Here is a 20,291-nt window from a genome sequence, read left to right as displayed (position 1 = left end):
AGGTCTAACTCAGACCATGTGAGAGGATAATGATGATGATACAAGGAGACCGAGAGGCAGTTGCTGTTCTCTAACCTCTCTTCTTCCCTCTTGCCTCCAATTTATTTCATTTCCCATCCACAAGGAGCATCTGCGTCAGCAAAGGCTGCTTTGCAACTCCTTCAGATGTTATGATCCACAGCTGTGGAGGCTATTGGAGAATTGACCTGCCCCTTCACTTAGCCATGGTCGGGAACAAAAAAACCAATGTATATGTCTTAATTAAAAATACTTTATTGCTAAAAAAAATTGCTAAACATCACTCGGAGCCTTTCTTGAATTATAATCTCTTTGCTGATGGAAGGGCTTGCCTTGATGTTGATGGCTGCTGACTACTCAGGATGGGGGTGGCTGAAAGTTGAGGTGACTTGCAACAGTAAGACAATAGTGAAGTTTGCCATATCAATTGATTCTCCCATTCACTTCCACTGTAGGATTATTAACTAAGCCTAATTTCAAAATTGTTGTGTCTCAGAGAACAGAGATGGCCCAAAGATAGACAGAGAGACAGGAATGGCTGGGCAGTCTTACATGGGCATGGTTTATGGTGCCCCCAAACAATTATAATAATATCAAAGATCCTTGATCACAGATCACCATAACGGATATAATAATGAAAAAGTTTAAATATTGCAAGGGTCACCGAGGTGACAGAGAGACGCAATGTCAGAGCATGCTGTTGGGAAAATGGTCCTTGACACAAGATGCCACAAATTTTCAATTAAAAAAAATCAAACACCCAACTTCCTACAGGAGGTCTACATGTACAGCAGACGTTGGTATCTTCCTTTACATCCATGGTAGCTCCATTGATATGCTCTTCACTCCTGTGAAATCCCAGTAGGTCTGTGCCAGAGTAGATGGTTAGTCATCACTCTGTGACTGTGACTGTGCTGATCCAAATTTAGCTCGGCTGGTCTTGAATAAAAGATCTCACCAGTTGCTCTGGGGCTCCTGAAGTCAGGAGAAGCTAAGTTTAAATCCTGTCTCAGACACTTACTAACTGTGTGACTACTTTGCAAGTCATTCAACCTTAGTTTCCTTATCTCCAAAGTGGATACAATAATAGCACCTGCCTCCCTAGATTGGTCTGAGAATCTGATGAAATATTTGTAAAATGTCTAGCAAACCTTAAAACAGCACAAAAATATTAAAATGGCCTGAGGTACAAGAAATGTGGAGAAGGAGAAAACTACAGGAAAGTACAATGGCCTTCAATACCAAGTACCTTTTGGACTTCCCTGGACCAATGGGTTCAAATTCACCTTAATCCAACAGTCAAATGACAAGGGAGTAGAAACACTCATGAAAATAAAACAGGTCAATCCATCCTAACCACCTGCTCTGCTCATTTGACAAATAAGGGTACAGGATTCTGATTTTACAATGACTTCAGAGAATGTATTTTGTCCTTATGGGAAGAGCGCTACATTTGGACTCATGATATGACTTGATTTTCAGCTCTGCTACTTAGGTTTCATTTGTGTGACTTTTGTGTCATAATATTTTGGAGGTAGCCTGTTTCTCAGCGTTAAGGCCCAGCAAGTAGGCTGTGTCCTGAGCTTAGCATAACAACAATCCTTTGTGCTCAGGATGACCTCACCCTCTGGCAGTGTATGGCTAGGACCGGAACTAAATGTTCACTGAGGGATTTAGCTCCCCCTATTTCCCAGGGCCATCCATCACATATTCACAATTCCTGTTCCCCGTTACTGACAGGGACTCCATTCCTGTTCCCATCACAGAATTCTGGTTCTGTGCCTCCTAGGGTGGGAACAACCCCTAAGACTTGAGACAATACTCTTCCCCCAGTTCCAGTGGGAATAATAACTCAAGACCCAAAACAAGTGAGAGACTGGTTCTGGTCCAGTTGACATTGGGTAAGGAGAGGAACGAGATGGCCTCCAAATCTCCCTCTAACTCTAAGCTCTCGAGGGCCACTTTTCTCATATGAAAAATGATAGTGTTGGATTGTATGATTTCAAAGACAATCCAAAGGATTCTAGATTTGTATATAGAGAATTTAAGGATCTGTAGCTCTGCTCACTCCTAGACTTTCTATACCTGAATGAGGAATGTTAGCTACAAGGTTTCTTGGTCTAGTGGATTGAGCATTAGACTTGGAGTAAAAAAACAAACAAACAAACCCGAGTTCAAGTTCTGATACAGAACTAGCTGTAGGATCCTTATGTAGCAAGTCATTTCACTTCTTGTAAATAAAATGAAAGGATTGGATTTCATAAACCTTAAGATTGTCTCTGATTCCATGCCTAGGATCACACAGTTAGTGTCAGTGAAATCTGAATCCAGTTCTTCCCCAGGCCAAGCTCAGCACTCCATTCCCCAAACCTGGCCACCCCCACAGCTTAGCCAAACAATGATCTTTCCCAAATCATGAGATTTTTCATGTCCCTCCCACACAATGATGAAGCAGCTGATTCATCCACTCACTCAACATCCTGGAAACATCCCTGGAAAGCACCACGCTGGCTTGTGGGTGACTGGCAAGAAAGGCTAAGACTAAAAACTCTCAGCGCCAGTGGTGCATTATTCAAGAAGAGTTTAATTCCATTTTTACTTCTCAGCAGCTTGGTTTCTGCTAGACCCTGCCCAAAACAAATTACAAGCGAGATCAATACAAAGTAATCTCAGGGTGCCAAGAGCATTAACAACTAAGAGAAAGCAGGAAAGGCCTCTCTTATGAGGTGGTGCTTGAACAGATTGGGCTTCTGGGAGGCAGAGGTAAGAAAGAAGAATATTTCAAGCCCCGAGGAAATGCAAATTATCATTTGAGCCTTGAAGGATGGATAGGATTTGGTACAGCCCAGGTTATCATTTGAACTTTGAAGGATGGATAGGATTTGCTATAGCAGCCTTGGAAAACTCAAGGAAATTGGGCTCCAGTTCTCATCCCAATATTGACTAGATGCTTGTTGCTAAGAAATCTTGACTTTTCCAGAAATTAGCTCCCATGTTTGCCAAATCAATGGGTTTGATCAGGTGATGTCTAAGGATCCTGCCAGCTCTATGCAGGATTCTATGATTTCAATAGGCAGATATTGAAGGGAAGTCAAACTTATTAGGAATGTTGTGAACAGAGGCACATTTCAGGAAGTATGTTCAGGAGCAGAAAGGCACACTGGGAGAACCAATTTGCCTGGGAAGATTGGCAGTGTCACTGAATTTAAGGCTGATTTGGTGAACAACAAGGAACCGTTGTAGATTTTTTGAGCAGGAAAGGATACGATCAAAATTGTATATTAGGAAGATTAACTTTCCAGGCTAATCACACACTACTCCCTCCCTCTCCACACTCAGAGGTTCTGCCATACTAACCTTCTTGCCATTCCTCTATGGCATTCTATGTCTTCTCTCTGTAACTCTGTATTGTTTATCCTCCATGTCTTACTCACTCTTTCTTGTCCCCAAGATTCAGCCCAAGAGCTTCCTTCTGCACAAGGTCTCTCTTAGTTCCCTTCCCCATTGAGGCTGCCTCATAGATGCTTTGTAATTTTAGAATACTTGATGTATTAGAATGTAAACATATTGAAGGCAGGGATTGTTTCATTTTTGTCTTTATATCTCTAATACCTACCAGAGGGCCTGGTACTTTTTTTAATTAAAAAAAGAGGGCCTTTTTAAAAATAGTGGACATTTATTAAATCAAATTGATCGATGAGTGAGACCCAAAACAGAGTAAGTCAGACATCCCAAGCTCATACTCAGTGGATCGGTAAAAGCCAGCCAACCAGCCAGCCACATATACACACAGAGTGAAGTTTTAATGTAAGGTGGGAAAGAATTCAGAATGCTTGTGTCATAGGGTCTCCATTTTCTCAAGAAAGCTGAGTGAGGTCATCTTCTGAGAGGCACAAAATGAGACAGGCTGAGGAGCTTGAGGAGAAAGGAAAGGAAAAGGTCAGGAAGATGCACAGTAAGAAATATGATGAATTGTGAATGAGTCAAACTGATGTGTATTTATTCCCAGGTACATATTATTTCCAGGTACAGAAAGTGCTGAAGATACAAATACAAGCAAAAAAAATAGACAGTCCCAGCCACCAGAGAGTTACAATCTTGTGCGTAAAGATAACAGGGAGAAAAGGCTTACTGGGCAGTATTGAGGGCCCAACTGAGATTATATAGCATGAATTTACCATAGATTTAATTAGCGAATTTCTCCAAGTGTCCAGCAACCCGAGAGCAGAGAAAACAGATAGTTCCTTAAGGTTTCTGAGAGATGATAAACCAATTAAAGGATTCTAGGGTAACTTGTGAGATCATCATCGAAATGGATGATTATGGTAGGTCAAGCTGGGTAGGGAGTCAACTAAAGCCAGAAGAGGCTGATGGCTCAAGAGAACAGACTTGATACTCAGACCAAAGAACTGATGGTCACTAAAAAGGGGCAAGAGTGGTGGATGAGTAGGGCAAATGGAAGTGGTGAGATTACTGTAAGAGAGGAGAATGTCACTTCAACATCATGGAGACAGGGGAGGGTCAAGAAAGGGATGGTCCTAAGGGTTATCCTGTTGTAGATGGGTAGCTATACTTGGTAGAAGAGGGGAGTAGCACCAAATTTGAAGAGGACTATGCATCAGATGCTGAAATCTGTGAAGAAGTGAGCTTGATCTTTAGCTTGGTAGACAACAGTAATTAAAATGGGGGAGAGGAAGGCACGAGACCATGCTGGACTCTCTCTCCGAAATGGAGAGGTTATTGAGGGAGAGTGGAGGTGTGAGCAGGAGAGAATAAAGAGAGACTTCTACACAGCACCATGAGGTTGGCAAAATGCTTTCCAGGGGATCCTCCCAAGAACCCTCTGAGAACAAGTGTTCCACATAGTGTTGTTACCATCCCTTGTAGCTACATGGAGAAAGCAAAGCTTGGAGAGGTTACATCAGTGACTTGTTACCATAAAACGAGGAAGTATAAAGGAACCCAGGGATTTCCTGCCTACAAGGACAGGATTCTTTCCATCACTTTTCCAGAGATCAAAGTTATATATACGCTCCCATCAAACAAACTCAGACACCCAGACAGCTCCTATATACATATATATACACACACAAAATATATATGCACTGCACCATATACATACATATCATAATTTCACATACACCACACATGTACATACTATACAAAATGAGTTCACTGGCAGAAGGAACTCACAGTGCCATGTTAGACCAGCTATTGCTCTTCAACTCACAATACTAGAAAGTCCCCTGGGACATCAAATGACAACTTGACCATGGTACCAAGAGGAGGTATCAAAAGGCAGGATTTTAAATCTCAGTCAAGTAACTCAAGGTCAAGATCATGTGAGGTAACTTATGTCCAGTGCTTTCAACCATAAATAAGCTATGTTAAGTGATTTTTTTTTTTGTCCATGTCACAGTCATGTGTCCCCAGAGGTATGCTAATAAATGACCAGACAAATACATATATGACACACTTTTAACTTTAAACCACATCATTATTATTTTCTCAAATACTTTCTTAAGTTTGGATAATCAACAAAACCAAAACTCAAGCCTTGCTTTGTGTAAATGCTCACACTGAAAAATTGAACAATTTGCTAGTAACATGTATATCTTTAAGTGTTCTGTAAAAGTCACCTCTGATTTATCGTGGATTGATCTTGTATGTACATAGTTGTTTGCAAAGTTTGAGCTTCTTGAGGGACCTTCTTTGTCTCTCTAATGCCTGGCATAGTGCCCCCCTCCCCCCCCCACGTAGTAGGTGCTTTATAAATACTTGCTGACTTGGCTTGTTTTGATTTATAATTCACACGCCCATGATGTATCATTCACATAACTCATGCACACAAGTTTTTACCATACCCCAATCTACTCTAATATGAAAGGATTTGAAATATGATGGCTCGGCCTTGGACCTTATCCAGGAGATTTTATGGTCAGATGTAACAAAAGAAGAAAAGTAATAACATCATGATACTTAAAAAAAAAAAAAAAGTCCCGCTGAATGAGCCAAAAACAGCATTAGAACAAGGCCGCAGGGTATTTCTTTTCTTTTTAATTTCTAAAGAGTTTCTCTAAATTAGCATTAAAGTTTATATTTATAAGTTCAATGTATTTATATTACATTATAAAGTTTGCAGATTCCAGGGGGGGCCCGGGCAGCAGCTGCCTCAGGCCATCAGCCACTGCCAGGCTGGTACCCCAAAGCTTTTGGACAGGGGGTCCGGCCTGTCCAGACTCTGATATACAGCTGGATGGTTAGTGCTCTGAGTCAGCTTGTTAGCACATATATGTCAGACGGCCTCCGGAGACGGACAATGGATTTGGCTCAGAATTGAATAGGAGGAAGGGAGGGGGCTGGGTTGCCTTTGGGAATCAGAATGGTGTTTTCAACCACTGAAAGAGGCCAATGTTTGGTGCAAAACTCACTTTGGAAAACCACAAACATCCTCTTAACTTAGGACCTCATCATTCAACTGAAGCTGTTCTGTGGAGAGCGACTATAATCTCTTCATGGCCAAATTCAACACATCTTGCTCCAGTTTTGGACATCCTGGACCTCTCTACCATGTTTCATACTATTAATCACCATCACCTCCTGGAGATTCTTTGCTCCCTAGTTTTGCTTGCCAAGGTTTTCTCCAGATCATCCCTTTTTTATTGCCCTTTCGTCAATGTCATACTCACATTATGGGTGTTCCCAGGACTATGCTGATAAAAGTCAGGTAAGAAGGGATGCGTAACGTATTTTAAGTTTAAACTACATTATTCACATTTTGTCTATCACTTAAGTTTGGACAATCAACAAAATAAAAACTCAAGTCACAATGTGGGTAAATGCGTACACTGAACATCTGACGGTTGGTTTTTGTGAGCTGTTTTGAACTGGCTTCAGAGGCCATTGCCCATCATCTTGACCTAGGTCTTGCCAATGGGATCCTGATGACTCTGGGGGAAAGAGTATGGCAGATCTGCCTCATATAAATATAATTCATTTGCAAGTCAAGCCATCACCATTCTGATGGATCAGTGACATCAGATCCACTATAAGAATGAAGGAAAAAGAACAATAACAACAATAAAAAGCCCACCTGAGGGTGTCAAAAGATAGTTTGCCACATTTACTCTCACAAAATCTTGTGCTCCTTCTCTTTCCTCCACCCCCTCTCCTGGACATCAAGTAATCCAGTATAGATTAAACCTGTGCAATTCTTCTACACAGATTTCCACATTTATCATGCTGCATGAGACAAATCAGATCAAAAGGAGGAAAAGCGAGAAAGCAAAAAACCCAAGCAAACAAATAACAAAAAGGTGAAAATACCATGCTGTGGTCCGCATTCAGTTCCCATAGTTCTCTCTCTGGATGAGGATGGCTCTTTCCAACACAAGTTTATTGGAATTGCCTTGAATCACCTCATTGTTGAAAAGAGCCACATCCATCACAGTTGATCATCACATAATCTTGTTGCCGTGTTATGTAGATGATTCTTAAATCTACTCGACATCCAGCTTAACTTCTCTACTGAGCTAGTCACTTTAAATCAACTGCCTCTTCGACTTCTCAAACTGGATGTCTAGAAGGCACCTCAAATTCAAGAGGTCAAAAACCAAAGTACTTCCTGTCTCCCTGGACTCTCCTGTCCCCCATTCCAAAATTCTCTAGACCTCTCAAAGGTACCATCTTCTTCCCAGTTCTCAAGGCTCCCAATCTTGGTATACCCTCAACTTTTTATTCTCCCTCCCCCCAGAAATCCAATCCATTGCCAAATCTTGTTGTTTCTAGGATTATAACATCTCTCGTGTGCACTCTCTACTCCAACAAGTCACCAGACTAATGCCTTCTCGCTGATTTCCTTGCCTCTAGCCTCTCCTCACTCCATTTATCCACCATTTGACATCAAGGTGATTTTTCTAATACACAGGTCGGGCCATATTCCATCGATTCCTTATTTTACCCAAGATCAAATATCAAATCCTCCATTTGTCATGTAAGGTACTTACTACCTTCTGGTCTTCCCACACTCTCTGACCCAGCTACCCTGGCCTCCTTGCTCCATCTCGATCTCCCCGCTCCATGATTTTGTCCTGGCTGTCTCCAATGCTTGGGATTCTCTCTCTCGTCAGCTCTGTCTTTTAGATTCACAGGCTCCCTTCAAGATTCAAATCGAATCCCACCTGTTGTCTGAGCGCCCCCAGCAGCTCATGCCTTTCTCTCTGACATCCCCTTCAATTTAGTCTCCATCTTGTATTTTCATTATTTTTGTGTTCTTTCTCCCTTTAGAAATATGAGCTCCTTGAGGACACAAACTGGTTTTTGTTTTTCTTTTGATTCCCAGACTTCTGTCCCATATGTGGCATACAGAAAGTGCTTAATAAATGCATGATGATTGAAGTGGAATGGCTGCCATTTCCAGCTATGATAAGAACTGTTGTAAAGTGTATTATCTAGGAAGCAGGAACAGAAAGGATTTTTTTTTTGCTTGTCCAGGGTCACACAGCTAGAAAGAGTTAAGTGCCTGAGACCAGATTTGAACTCAGGTCCTCCTGACTTCAGGGTTGGTGCTTAATCCACTGCACCACCTAGCTGCCCCCCTCTCACAATTAACTCTTGGCTGGATACGAATGGGAGGATAAACAGATACAGGGCAGCATAGTTGGATTCCTTTATTTAAAAGGAAACAAAAATACACTCACTGAAGCTCAGCGGAACCCTCCCCTCCTCCACCTTGGGTGTCCCCTACACCATACTTTGGTAGAAAGCATACTTTCTCAAAAGGAGACTTGTCGTAGTCATGGAAATGAACAGAGCCACCAAGTGGCAGAAAGAGATCATTTAGTACAATCTCATTTTACAGAAGAAACTGGGAACCAGAGAGATGAGGTCGCCCAGGAGGATGAGTCAAGATTTGAACCTGGGCCCTCTGCCTCTGAATCTGGGGCTCTTTCCATACTACTATGCCTCTGTGCAAGGACCATAACCCTGAGTTCTACATAGATAACGTATAGACAAAAGCACTACAGGAAGTGGGAAGGGAAGGGAAAGAAAGGGAACAAGCCTACTACGTGCTCAGTATTATATTTAGAAATATTGTCTTATTTAATCCTCACAATAATCCTGTGAGGTAAATTATCCCCATCTTAAAGTTGAAGAAATTGAGGCAGACAGAGGTTAAGTGACTTGCCCAAATTCACAAAGCTAGTAAATATTTGAGGTCAGGTTTGAACTCAGGACTTTCTGCCTCCAAGCCTGATGCACTTATTTACTGTGCTAACTGATCACATGATTAGGCAGTGGAGCAGTTTGAGGCATTTTGGGATCAGGTTTTGGGTTTGCTATTCCTTCTCCTGGGTTCTCTCAGTTTCTGAATGCTACGAGTAGAAGAAGATGTCCGAATCTGGGGCAGAGTGGTGCTGGTGGAGGGGAAGGGGAGGAAATGGGAGATCAACCCATGACGACGGTTTTTAGGAGAGCACCCAGTAAGGCACCACGCTGAGGCTCCAAGTGATGGGAAGTCATGGGAAAGTTTTGGGATTGCACTTGCTAAATGGTATTCAGTGGAGCATACGTTGAACTTTCAGAAATCTTCACCAAGCGTGAGAACAAATGTCTGAGAAGGGTTTGTGCTGAGTTGAACTCCTTGCTGCTCTCATAAAGCATCCCACAACCTTATTTTAGGCAGTTAAAAAAGACAAGCTCTGGGGCAGCTAGATGGTGCAGTGGATAGAGTAGCAGCCCTGAAGTCAAGGAAGATCCAGGTTCAAATCTGACCTCAGACACTTAACACTTCCTGGCTGGGTGACCCCAGTTGCCTCAGGCAAAAAAACGAATAAATAAACAAATAATAAAAAATTAAAAAGACGAGCTCTCCCAATGGCATGCTAAAACATAAGATAAAGTATTATTCAATACCACAAGCTTTAATTAGTTACTGCCAGGTTAATTATGGAGAAAGACAACATGGTTTAGTGTTTTCTGAGCTGGCCCTGGAGCCAGTTAAGACCTGGGTTCAAGTGAAGCCTCTGAAACGCTCAGGTTGTATGATCCTAGGCAAGTCACTCAATTGCTCAGTCTTCAAGGCAATTCTTTAAGATTAGAAGTTGCAGGAAAATGCCCAATTACATTGGTGAAGGGAATTTCCTCACCTTGGGATTTCTCTGGACTTTTGACATCACAGGTCTAGAACCTAGATATGGCAACTTGAGACAAGCAGTGTGTGTGTGTGTGTGTGTGTGTGTGTGTGTGTGAAGACAGAGGGACAGAGAGACAGAGAAACAGAGGCATAGAGATAGACACAAACACAGAGACAAAAAGAGAGAGAGAAAAGGAAGGAAAGAAAGAGAATGAAAGACAGAGACACAGAGAAACAATAGAGAGACATAGAGACACAGAAAGAGACAGAGAAAAGGAGAGACAGACCGACAGAGAAAGAGACTGTATAGTCTCTTGCCCAAGGTTTTGAGAAGTTGAGTAATGGATCCATAGTAATACTACTACCAGTTAAACAGTAATATCTGGGTTGGAGGCCCCAGCTCCCAGCCCAAGACTCTCTTCGCTATCCCATGCTGCCTCTCCCAATGAAAAACTTTTGGCAAAACTGAGACCATTTCAAAAATGGTCCTTCAGTCTTCCCTGAAGCTTGCTCTCATGATCCATGATCCAGAGGTAAGGCCTAAAAGGGGAAATGTAGAGGAAGGAGCAGAAGAGGCGCTGTGGTACAGTGGTAAGGACTTTGGTTTCTGAACCAGAAGATCTGGGTTCCAATTCTGCCTCTGTTCTGCCTCCCCAGATAATTCTGGGCCAGTCACTGGGCCTCTGTTTCCAAACCTGTAAAATGAAGGAGAGGAACTGGCTGGCCTCCAAATCTCCCTCCAACTCTAGCTCTCTGATCCCCGGACTACAGGACATCCTAAATCCCTTCCAGCACTAAACCAATAATCGCTTCCTCTCATTCTCCCCGGCTGCTTTCTCATAACAACATAACAACCACCACCATATTGAACAACTTCTCTCTGGGACTCCAATCTTAGTCAGAAGTTCAGCTTGGGAACAGACTTATTCCACTTGCAATAAAGCCACTGTCAACAAGCATCGAAGCCCAGGCCCTGCTGATGGATGCCCGAATTTCTAAATATCAAAATTTCAAGTGTCCCTGGATTGCACAAATGTCATCACCAGGGATACAACAGTAAATAAAAAGCTGTCCCTTCACCGGCAGGCAAGGCTTGGAGAAGAGATTGGCTCTGTGAAGGATGAGAGAGAGAGACAGAGACACACAGAGACACAGAGAGACAGAGAGATAGGGAAAGGAGGGGAGGAGGTAGAGAGAGACAGAGAAAAGCAGAGGGGGAGGGAAGGAGGGAAAGAGACAGACTGACAGATAGACAGAGGAGGGAGGGGGAGAGAGAGACAGAAAGAGACACAGAGAGGCAGAGGAGAGAAGTGGGGGAGGGGGGAGAAGGGGGGCTGTGCGATTTCCCCAGTGCAAGTGGGAGTATTTGGCTTTGATGGAAAGATTCCATGTCTTCAAGTCACAAAGAGGCGAATGACAGTGGTAAACTCACCAGCCATAATTAAAACAGTTTTTATGTTCTGTTAATTTAATAGGCGCTTTCTCCAGGGAGTCCGGGCAATAGCTTGTGCAAGCAGCGGCCCCGGCGAAAGGTGCCCCCCCCCCCCTCCCCGAAGGCTCCGATGTTTTCTGGGAAATGCAGTTACTATCCTGGCCCCCGGTGTCAGAAGTGCACGCACCCAATTTCCACTAGCCCCGGGCCCTGGAGGCTGAAAATTATACCTGCAAGGCAAGCATTTTCTGCCGCTTCCTTGCAGCTGTCACACAGCAGCTCATTTCAACTCTGCCCCTCGGTTGCATGGGAGGGCAGCATTAATGATTTTAAATGGCAACTGGTGCTCTGGCTCCAAAACAGCGCTGGATGGGAGCGCTAGCCCTCCAACGAGGAAAGGCAGCGGCCGGCCAGCCGTCCTTCTCTCCCGAGCAAAAAGGACGTGGGACATGTACCGGCCTGTCCAGGATTCCTGCTCCAGATGCTCCCAGAAGCAGCCCTCTCCTGCTCTCCCTCCTCCTCCTTCCTTCCCATACTCCTCCCCCTCGTCTGGGTTTCCTGAATTCAAGGCAGTCGCCTCCGGGAAGGACTGGAGATGGCCCCGTTATCAGCCCGGAGGCAGGCAGCCCGACTCACAGAAAGGCAGACGTTGCCCTCTCCCAGCGGCGGGCAGGGCAGTTTCTCCCGAACAATAGCGTCCATCTCGGGAAAGCCCCAAGTCCCCGCGGCCGCCAGGAACGGGCCGACCCGGAGCACGCAGGATAAGGGCGAGGTGCCTTCCTGCTGCTCGGGGCACCCGCCCCCTCGGCAGCCCGAGCCCGAGCCGCCACCACCCAGCAGCTCCATCTCGGAGACTCCCCACAGGGTCTAGGTGTCGAGCATCGCCCCGGTGACTCAGCCCCCCTCCCTCCCCCCAGAACATCGGCGCTCTCGTCGGCAAAAGTCCAAACCAGGGGAATGAGTCGCCCCGTTCCCTGAATCCCAGACTTTGCCCGGCCCTCCCTCCCTCCCTGCCTCTCCTCCCCTGGTCCCCACCCCAAAGGCCAGACAGCTCAGTCTCGGGAGTGTGAGCGGAGGCTGCGAGGGGATGGGGGAGGGCAGCAGAATGAATGGGCCGAGCTCGCCCATCACCCGGCAACTTACCGAGGTGGAGTTTGGCTTCGCGTGGCCCTGGTTGCGCCCCTCCTGCTCCTGGAACTGTAAGCCGGCCAGATGCCTTTCCAAAGCCTCCCAGTCCATGGTGGGGAGCTGGGGCTCCTCCTTGACACAAGTCCCACCGTCCAAGGGGTGCAGCGGGAGGAGCCCCGCGGGCCCGGGGCCCCCCGGCCTCCCCCCCGCAGGCCGACCTTTCTGCAGGGGGGCGGGGTGGCCTCCCCGGTGTCCGGCCGCCACCACGTTGCCGTTGTGCCTGAGGTCCGGAGGGGGCTGAAGGTTGCCGTTGGGGATCGGGGGCGGCATGACGGTGCCCCGGGCGCCGGTGCCGGTGCCGCCGCAGCCGCCGGTGCTCTTGCTGGAGGTGGGGGGCTTCACCCCCCTCAGCTCCTTGGCGTGACCCCTCCCGTTGGCCGGCTTTTCATAGCGCTGGTGGCCGGCGGTGTGCCCGTAGTCCCGGTAGCCCCGGTTGTTGTCCTCTTCTTCCTCCTCCTCTTCCTCCTCGTCCTCTTCTTCTTCCCACTCATCAATCACCTTCTTCCGATAGACCTGGAAACTCTCCTCCTCCTCATAGTCCTCCAGGGCAGCCACCAAGTCCAGGCTGCCGGGGGAGGAGGAGGAGGAGGGCGACGAGGAGGATTTGCACTCGGAGCACGGGGTCACTTTGCTGGAGTTGGACCGGGAGCTGGAGCGGCTGCTGCTGCAAGCGTCACTGGCTAAATCCATCCCATCCTCTCGGTAATCCTGGGCCAGAGCAGAGAGGAAGACACAGTGAGAGGGAGAAAGAAATCCCGGGCAGAATGAGCCCCCGAGCCGGGCGTCCACCGGAGCGAGCCTCCTCCTCCCCGGCCGGCTGGCGGCAAGGCGGCGGCCACCGCTGCTGCCGCCGCTGCCGGGCCGGGGAAACCGAGTCTCCTCCTCTCCCCGCCCCCCGCCCCTACTCCTGACCCCGGGCCGGAGCCGCCCGGAACGGCCCCCAGTCCGGTCCCCGGCTGCGCAGCACTCCACTTGGAAGGGGGCACTGGGGCGGAGAGCGGAGGCGGGGGGGGGGTTTCCTTTCTCACCCCACCCAGTCCTCCCCCCACCCCACCCCGCCCCCTGCTAGTCCTTCCTGAGGACCAGAAAGAGACTGAGAGGTGGATGCACAGCAATGGACGCTCGGAGACTTTTAATGAAGGGGGAGGGGGACCGGGGGAGAGGGGAGCTGCTTCTTACAGTTTCCCGATTGGAGCTCCTCTGCGACCCCCTCCTCAGGGGCGGGCGGGCGGACACACGCGCACACACACACACACACACACACAACCTTTCCGGAGCCAACACTTTTACATGGTCTGGGAGGGAGAAGGGCACGGGCGGCGGGGCAGCCGCTAGTTTGGGATTCTGCAGCTGCTACAGTTGCCCCTCCTTTTCTCATTTCCCCCCCTCTCGTTCCCCCCCTCCCCTCCCATGGCAAGCCTGGGGGGCGGGGGCGGGTCCATTGGTGCTTACAACTCTGACCACGACTGACTTTCTGTGAGAGCCAGCGGCAAGTGGGGTGGGGCTTGGCCCCTTCTTGCTCTCTCCTGCCCCCTCCCTGCCCCGTCGGCTGCCCCGGCGCCCGCACCCCCGGCTCCCCAGCAAGTCCGGCCGCAGGAGGCATCGCCTGCGTGGGTTTCCTCCCGCGCCTGCCCACCGGGCTGGGACCTGGGCTGGGGCCGCCGCTGATTCGGCTCTCCCCGGGCTTGGCTCCGCCTCGTGGCCAGCCTGGGCTCCCGGCTCTCCCTCCTCCTCCCTCCAGCCCCGCCAGCCTGGGCTGCCCCAGCCCCGAGCCGGCTCATGCCCGGCGGAGCAGCAGCAGCAGCAGCCCGAGCCCCCGAGGCACGGCCCGGCAGCAGAGGGAAAGCTCCTTCCTGGCGACCCAGAGCCCGTCCGGCTACGGAGCATGCCCAGACCGGGGCCTGGGCGTTTCAGGCACGCAGTCCGCTCCGCCCGGTTTTCGCTGCAGCTGGGATAGGGGTGGGAGCTGGGCTGGGGGATTCAGGGGCCGGCCCGGGATGGGGCCCGGAGAGCGGGGGAGACAGACAGGGGGCGGGAGAGGGGCTGGGGGAGGGGGAGGCCCTCGGCATCCCGGCACTTCTCCCGCGGTGGCCAGCCTTCCCTGGCCCGGCTCTCCGAGTGGCAGCCGCTCTGGGGATGCCCCCCATCTGCAGACAGGCGGACAGAGGCACACGCACGCACACGCACGCACCGTGGGAGAGACAGCGGGGCCACAGCCCGAGCCCGGGACGTGGGGGGGCCGAGAGGTCCCTGGTCTATGGTTAAAGAAGGCGATCCCCAGCGCCGTGCTCCAGCCAGACTCGTTGGATCCCTGGCTGAGGGCCCGAACCTAGGACTCCAGCGTGCCCTTAAGGCGTCTGGCCCTCCCAACGCTCTTTCTCCTAGCCCCGATGGGTGCCGGGAATCCCCCAAACCGAAGCCTCCTGAAGTCCCCGAGTGACCCCATGTTGGAATCTCCAGTTTGGGAACCCGGATGACGAGCGCTCCGTGCTCTCCATCATTTCCCCTCCCACCCACCATCCTCCGGGCAGCTTCCTCTCCTGCTCGCTTCCCTCCGGATCCCCCCACACCCCATCCCCTTTCAGAGTTCAAGAGCCGAACCTGTTGCTGCCTAAGCTTTCCTTCCCTGCTTCTCCTGGGAAATGCATGACTTCTGCAAGGAGAGAAGCTGTTGGCCAGCTCCTGGTGCACTGCCCACGGTATCTTTGCCCGGCCTGGCCCCTAGTCTCAAATGTACTCTCTCCTCACCCCTGCTCCTGAGGATGCCTCTCAGCTCTGGGGCCCCTTCTTATGGGAAGGCCTTTCCTCTGCCCTGTCTCTGGAAACTGCTTTGTAAGTGTCCAGTTGTGTAATTGTGTGTATCTGAAAAAATTGTGTGCCCAGTGGACCGTTGGGCCTGGAGTTTGAAAGCAGAGTTCAGATCTGATCTCAAACACTAGCTGTATGACCCTGAACAAGTCCTTAACCCTATTTGCCTCTGTTTAGTCAGCTGGAGAATGAGTTGGAATATCACTCCAGTATCTGGCAACATTTTCCCAGATGGGATTATAAAGAGTGACGCAGGACTTAACAGTGAGTCTGGGTGCCCTGTGAATATGGATGAGATGGTTGAGCTTTGCCCCTGAGCTTGGAATCATAGGATCTGAGGTCGAATCCAACTCCTTTCTCTATGATTCAGTTTCTTCATGTGGGAATTGGATAAGGTGACGTAGGAGGTTCCTCCCTCTCTTAACTGGCCTTAGGTGGAAGCCGTCATCCTCTCTGAGCTGGTTTTCTAATCTGTGAAAAAGGGATAATCATGCCTCCAGCTCTCACTCCACAGGGTTGCTGTGAGACTTAAATGAGCTCTTGTTTGTAGACTACTCTGCAAAGCTTAAAAAACTATCATCATACAGATATCAGTTATTACTATTGATATAGCATCCCCCAGTGGAACATAAGCTCTTTGAGAAGACAGATTATTTTCTGTTTTGTCTTTGCGTTCCCTGTCACTAGAACAAACGCAGTTTTTGGAATTAGTAGCCTCTTAACAAATACTTCTCGAATGAATGAACAGAAGAGGCCCCTGCCAGATTTGTTTTCAAGATTATTTTGTTTGGGCCAAAGGTTTGAGGCTAAGGAATAATTCCGGGAGGGAATCACCAAAAATCTAATTTTTGGAAATAGGTGACAATCTCAGCCCAGGAAGTTTCCTCGGCCTGCAATGGGCAGCTGAGTGATTTTGAAAACTATCAGTTAACTTGCAAAGCTGATGGAGAAACCGTTTGGCTGTAGTGCTAATGGGGGAGCTGGCAGCTGCTCCCCAAGGTGTTGGATTCAGTTTGGCTCAGCTAACCCAACCACTCTCCTTTAGCCGGGCTAGACCAGGAGGAATGAGGAAATATTTGGGATTCCTCAAAGGGGAGGGGTTGCTGCATTTACTTTTCTGCTTGAGGATCTCGGTTTTTAAAGATTTCTGGGAAGTGAGAAATCTTTCTTTTCTTGGTTAAGTCTTGGCTAGAGAAGATAGGGTTGACTATTAACTCGTCCTAATGCCTCGGTCTTGTAAAACAGCTCCCTTAAGTGGTCTGCGCCCGACTCTTTAAAAATAGAATAACCAATTATTACTTTAATATGGGTCTTTTTACGGTGGTTTCCATAAAACAGCTTGGCCCGTGATCTTAACAGAGCGCGATTTTGTCGAATTGCGGAGCCTTGTGTCAACTGGCTGCCGCCCCACGCTGCCACAGCAACTGCCGAGTTTAACACCCTATTAAAGGCTGACAGGGTCACATGTTGTCAGTCATCACATAAAATGACTGTCTTTCAGTTGCCCAAGTCCTGCGCTGCCACTCCTGGGGCTCAGAAAGTCCTGCGGGCACTTGGATCCATAAACAAAGCCCGATTCAGTTCATAGAAAGTACATTAGTCCCATTTTCTATCCAGCGGCCCTTCTTCCTTTTTCTCCCCCACCCCCATTGACATTCAGTCACCCATACCCAGGCTATTTGCTTCACACAGAAAGCCTCTTGGTGTGCTGGACACAATCAACAGGATTTTGACATTAGCCAAAGCTGGTAAGTTTCCTCATCTGCTAAATGGACACAATGCCACCTGTAGTTCTGTCTTTACGGTTAATGGGTTTGAATTTCTTTACAAAATATGAAAAGTCTTTAGATTCCTTCAGGACATGTCACCGCCTGCATTTTTCAGTCATGACCTGAGTCTTCATGATCCCATGAGGGTCCACGAACACGGTGTTTCCTTGGCTAGAAGGTAAATGCGTTGAGGGCAGGGCCTTTTGCTTCAGTCTCTGTATCTTCAAGGCCTAATCTAATGCTGGGCATTAATAAATGCTTGTAATTGATAATATCCAGTTGAGGGTTAATGAGCGTGTGGATTACTGGTCTTGTATTCCCTCCACCTGCTCCCCATATGTAAGGCTAACAAATAAAAATTTTAAACAGAACAAAAACTCCACCTCCTACATACAACCTTTCTTTCTGTCCCCGGATGTTATCCCTAAAAGTATACTTAGATATTTGCCATTTACTTTGCTGTGTGCGTGCTTTCACACCTTGCTAGAATGTAAGCTCCCTGAGGGCTGGAATTATCTTGGTTTTGTCATGTTGCAACTGAATGGAATAAAATATTGGTCCCCATTTACATAACCGGCTGCTTGAAGTCTTGACCCATATGACCCCCCCCCAAAAAAAAAAAAATCAACTAACAAGGCAACTAATCTAAGACTAACTCATTTGGCAAGGTAATCCCTGGGGGGTGGGATGGGCAAAGGGAGATATAAAACATTGTGCAGTCCATTTTTTTTGGATTATTAGTAGCTTTGAATGATTTCAGAGGGCTCAGACATCCTAGATTGGCTAAATTTGTCCCCACTTTCACCTTCTTCTCCCAGAGGGCCTGCTGGCCCACTTTCCCTTCCACATCCATTCTCTTGCCAGCAATCATCTTACCTTGGCATTTGAAGCCCTGGCTCCTCCCAGACCTGAAGGGGATTGGAGAGAGAGAGAGAGAGAGAGACAGAGAGAGAGAGAGAGAGAGAGAGAGGAGCACCAGAGCCAAATGGGGAGGTAAAGCTTATTTTTTTCCCCCTAATTTTTAGCTTGGTGACTTTGGATCTTTATTTGTTGCCTGATCCCTCAGAGGGAACAATTAAATAAGGATGGTTTAACACATTTAGGTTGGGGTTGGGGGGTTTTGTCCCCCCAGCACATAGCGCATTGTGCTTGGCACATAGTAGGTGTTTTAGAATGCTTGTTGAATGACTGAACTTCAGGGTAGAGAAACCAAACACAGAAAGTATTTCCCAGGAATGGAGTCCAGAAATGCAGCTTTGGGAAATACATAAGAATCTTGGCCCAGGCAAGTTGAGCCGGCCAGACGAGCGGTGAGTGACACAGCCTGGATTTGAGGCGGAGTTCTTTGGTGGCCTCTCCAGGGGACTGGCCTGTTTCTTTTAACCAGTGTGAACGAATCCCAAACCTGCAGGCCTCCAAGATGACAAGTAACTATTTCAGAAAGGCCCCCTTACCCCAACTGCCATCAAAGGACTCCTCAGGCCCCAGGCTATCTATGGGGTTCCTTGAGGCATATTTTATTTTTGCACAAGGAAAAGGAGAAAGCTGACAAGAGCAGCATCTCTCTCTTTACCTTTCTCTTTCTACTATCTCTGTCTCTTTGTCTGTCTGTCTCTGTCTGTCTGTCTCTCTCTCTCTCTCTCTCACACACACACACACACACACACACACGCACGCACTCACGCTCACCTGCTTTACCAATTTAAGTGAAGTACCATTCCCCAAGTTAATTCTTTGTGCAGGACCAATGAGGGCACTGGGTCCTTCAGCATCCCCCCTAACCAACCTCACTGGGTATAAGAAAGGCAGGGCTGGGATGGCCTGGGAACTTAGGTCCTAGACCTGATTTTGTTGCCAAGTAGCTGCAATACTTTCTTTTCAAGGCTCAGCTCAAATCCTGCCTTCAGCAGGAAGCCAGCCCCTCCCTGGTCTTGTCAGTGCCTTTGGGTCCTAACCTCTGCGATGACGTCAGCTCTCTATCTGTAGGTAAGCAGCGGTTTGCTTGCGGTCTCTTCCATTAGAATCTAAGCTCCTTGAAGGCAGGGACTTCTGCCTTTCTTTGTATCCTTGACACACAGTAAGTGCTTAATAAATACTGGCTTGCTACAATCATAGATGAGAGCTGGATGAGAGCATAGATGAAGGGCCAAGGTAAAGAAGAAAGGTTGAATGGCTAATCTGGGATGATGTACATAGTAAATGTGAAGGACTTCCATTTCCTCATTTGTAAATTGAGCAGACTGGTGCCCTTGGATTGAGGGATGACTGACAAATTGTGGAATATAAACATAATGAATATTCTAGCCCTTTGTAGGAAATAGAGAATAAGAGATTCTATGAACATGGGAAAATTAATATGAACTGATGCAAAGAGAAGAAAAGCAGAAACTCAAGGAAAAGGCAAATACAATGACTACGATAATATATAGAAACAAAAAAATAATTTATTAAACAGATAATTATAATAACTGATCTTGGTCCTAAGGAAAGTTAAAGACACGTAGCTTCTCTTTTTCTTGAAGAGATGGAAGACTAAGGGACCTATGGATACTGAACACTGTATATTTTACCCCAGGTAACCCTCAATATTTGTTAGAAGGCCACTGGATTGGGATGAATTGGACATATCTGGAAAGTACTGCTCTATGCAAAATTTTGACTATATATATTTATAAATACACACATATATATATATATATATATATATACATACACACACATACATATGTATATAAAATTTGTTTGGATCAGTGATTTAATGGTTTTAATTAGTTTGGATTAAAGAAACTTCTTCAGCCAAGACTTATGAGCAACTATTCTGACTCATAATCTAAAAGTCGCCCTTGGGGACACTTAGAGGTTAAATGAGTTTCCAGGGTCACATAGTCAGTATGTACTTAACTTCAAGTAAGCTCTGAATAAATGAAACATATAACAATCG

The 20,291-nt window shown here is 47.4% G+C and overlaps 1 protein-coding gene across 3 annotated transcripts in view; it reads right to left on the bottom strand.

Annotated features, from left to right (window-relative positions):
- The window catches only part of LOC100913944 (schwannomin-interacting protein 1), a 576,192-nt gene that overhangs the window by 148,111 nt on the left and 407,790 nt on the right, over positions 1 to 20,291 (bottom strand). For 2 of the 3 annotated variants that reach the window (XM_031957583.1, XM_031957584.1), the window contains exon 2: positions 12,729 to 13,481. In XM_031957583.1, the coding sequence (XP_031813443.1) occupies positions 12,729 to 13,481 (753 nt within the window). Of the gene's footprint in view, positions 1 to 12,728; positions 13,482 to 13,952; positions 14,090 to 20,291 lie in introns of those variants that run through there. The other variant, XM_031957585.1, reaches the window with a different exon arrangement.

This window comes from Sarcophilus harrisii, chromosome 3 (genome assembly GCF_902635505.1).
Source record: "Sarcophilus harrisii chromosome 3, mSarHar1.11, whole genome shotgun sequence".
In the NCBI taxonomy this organism is placed as follows: domain Eukaryota; kingdom Metazoa; phylum Chordata; class Mammalia; order Dasyuromorphia; family Dasyuridae; genus Sarcophilus; species Sarcophilus harrisii.
The sequence above is the reverse complement of the archived record's forward strand: the minus strand, read 5'-3'. Positions and strand labels throughout refer to the sequence as shown.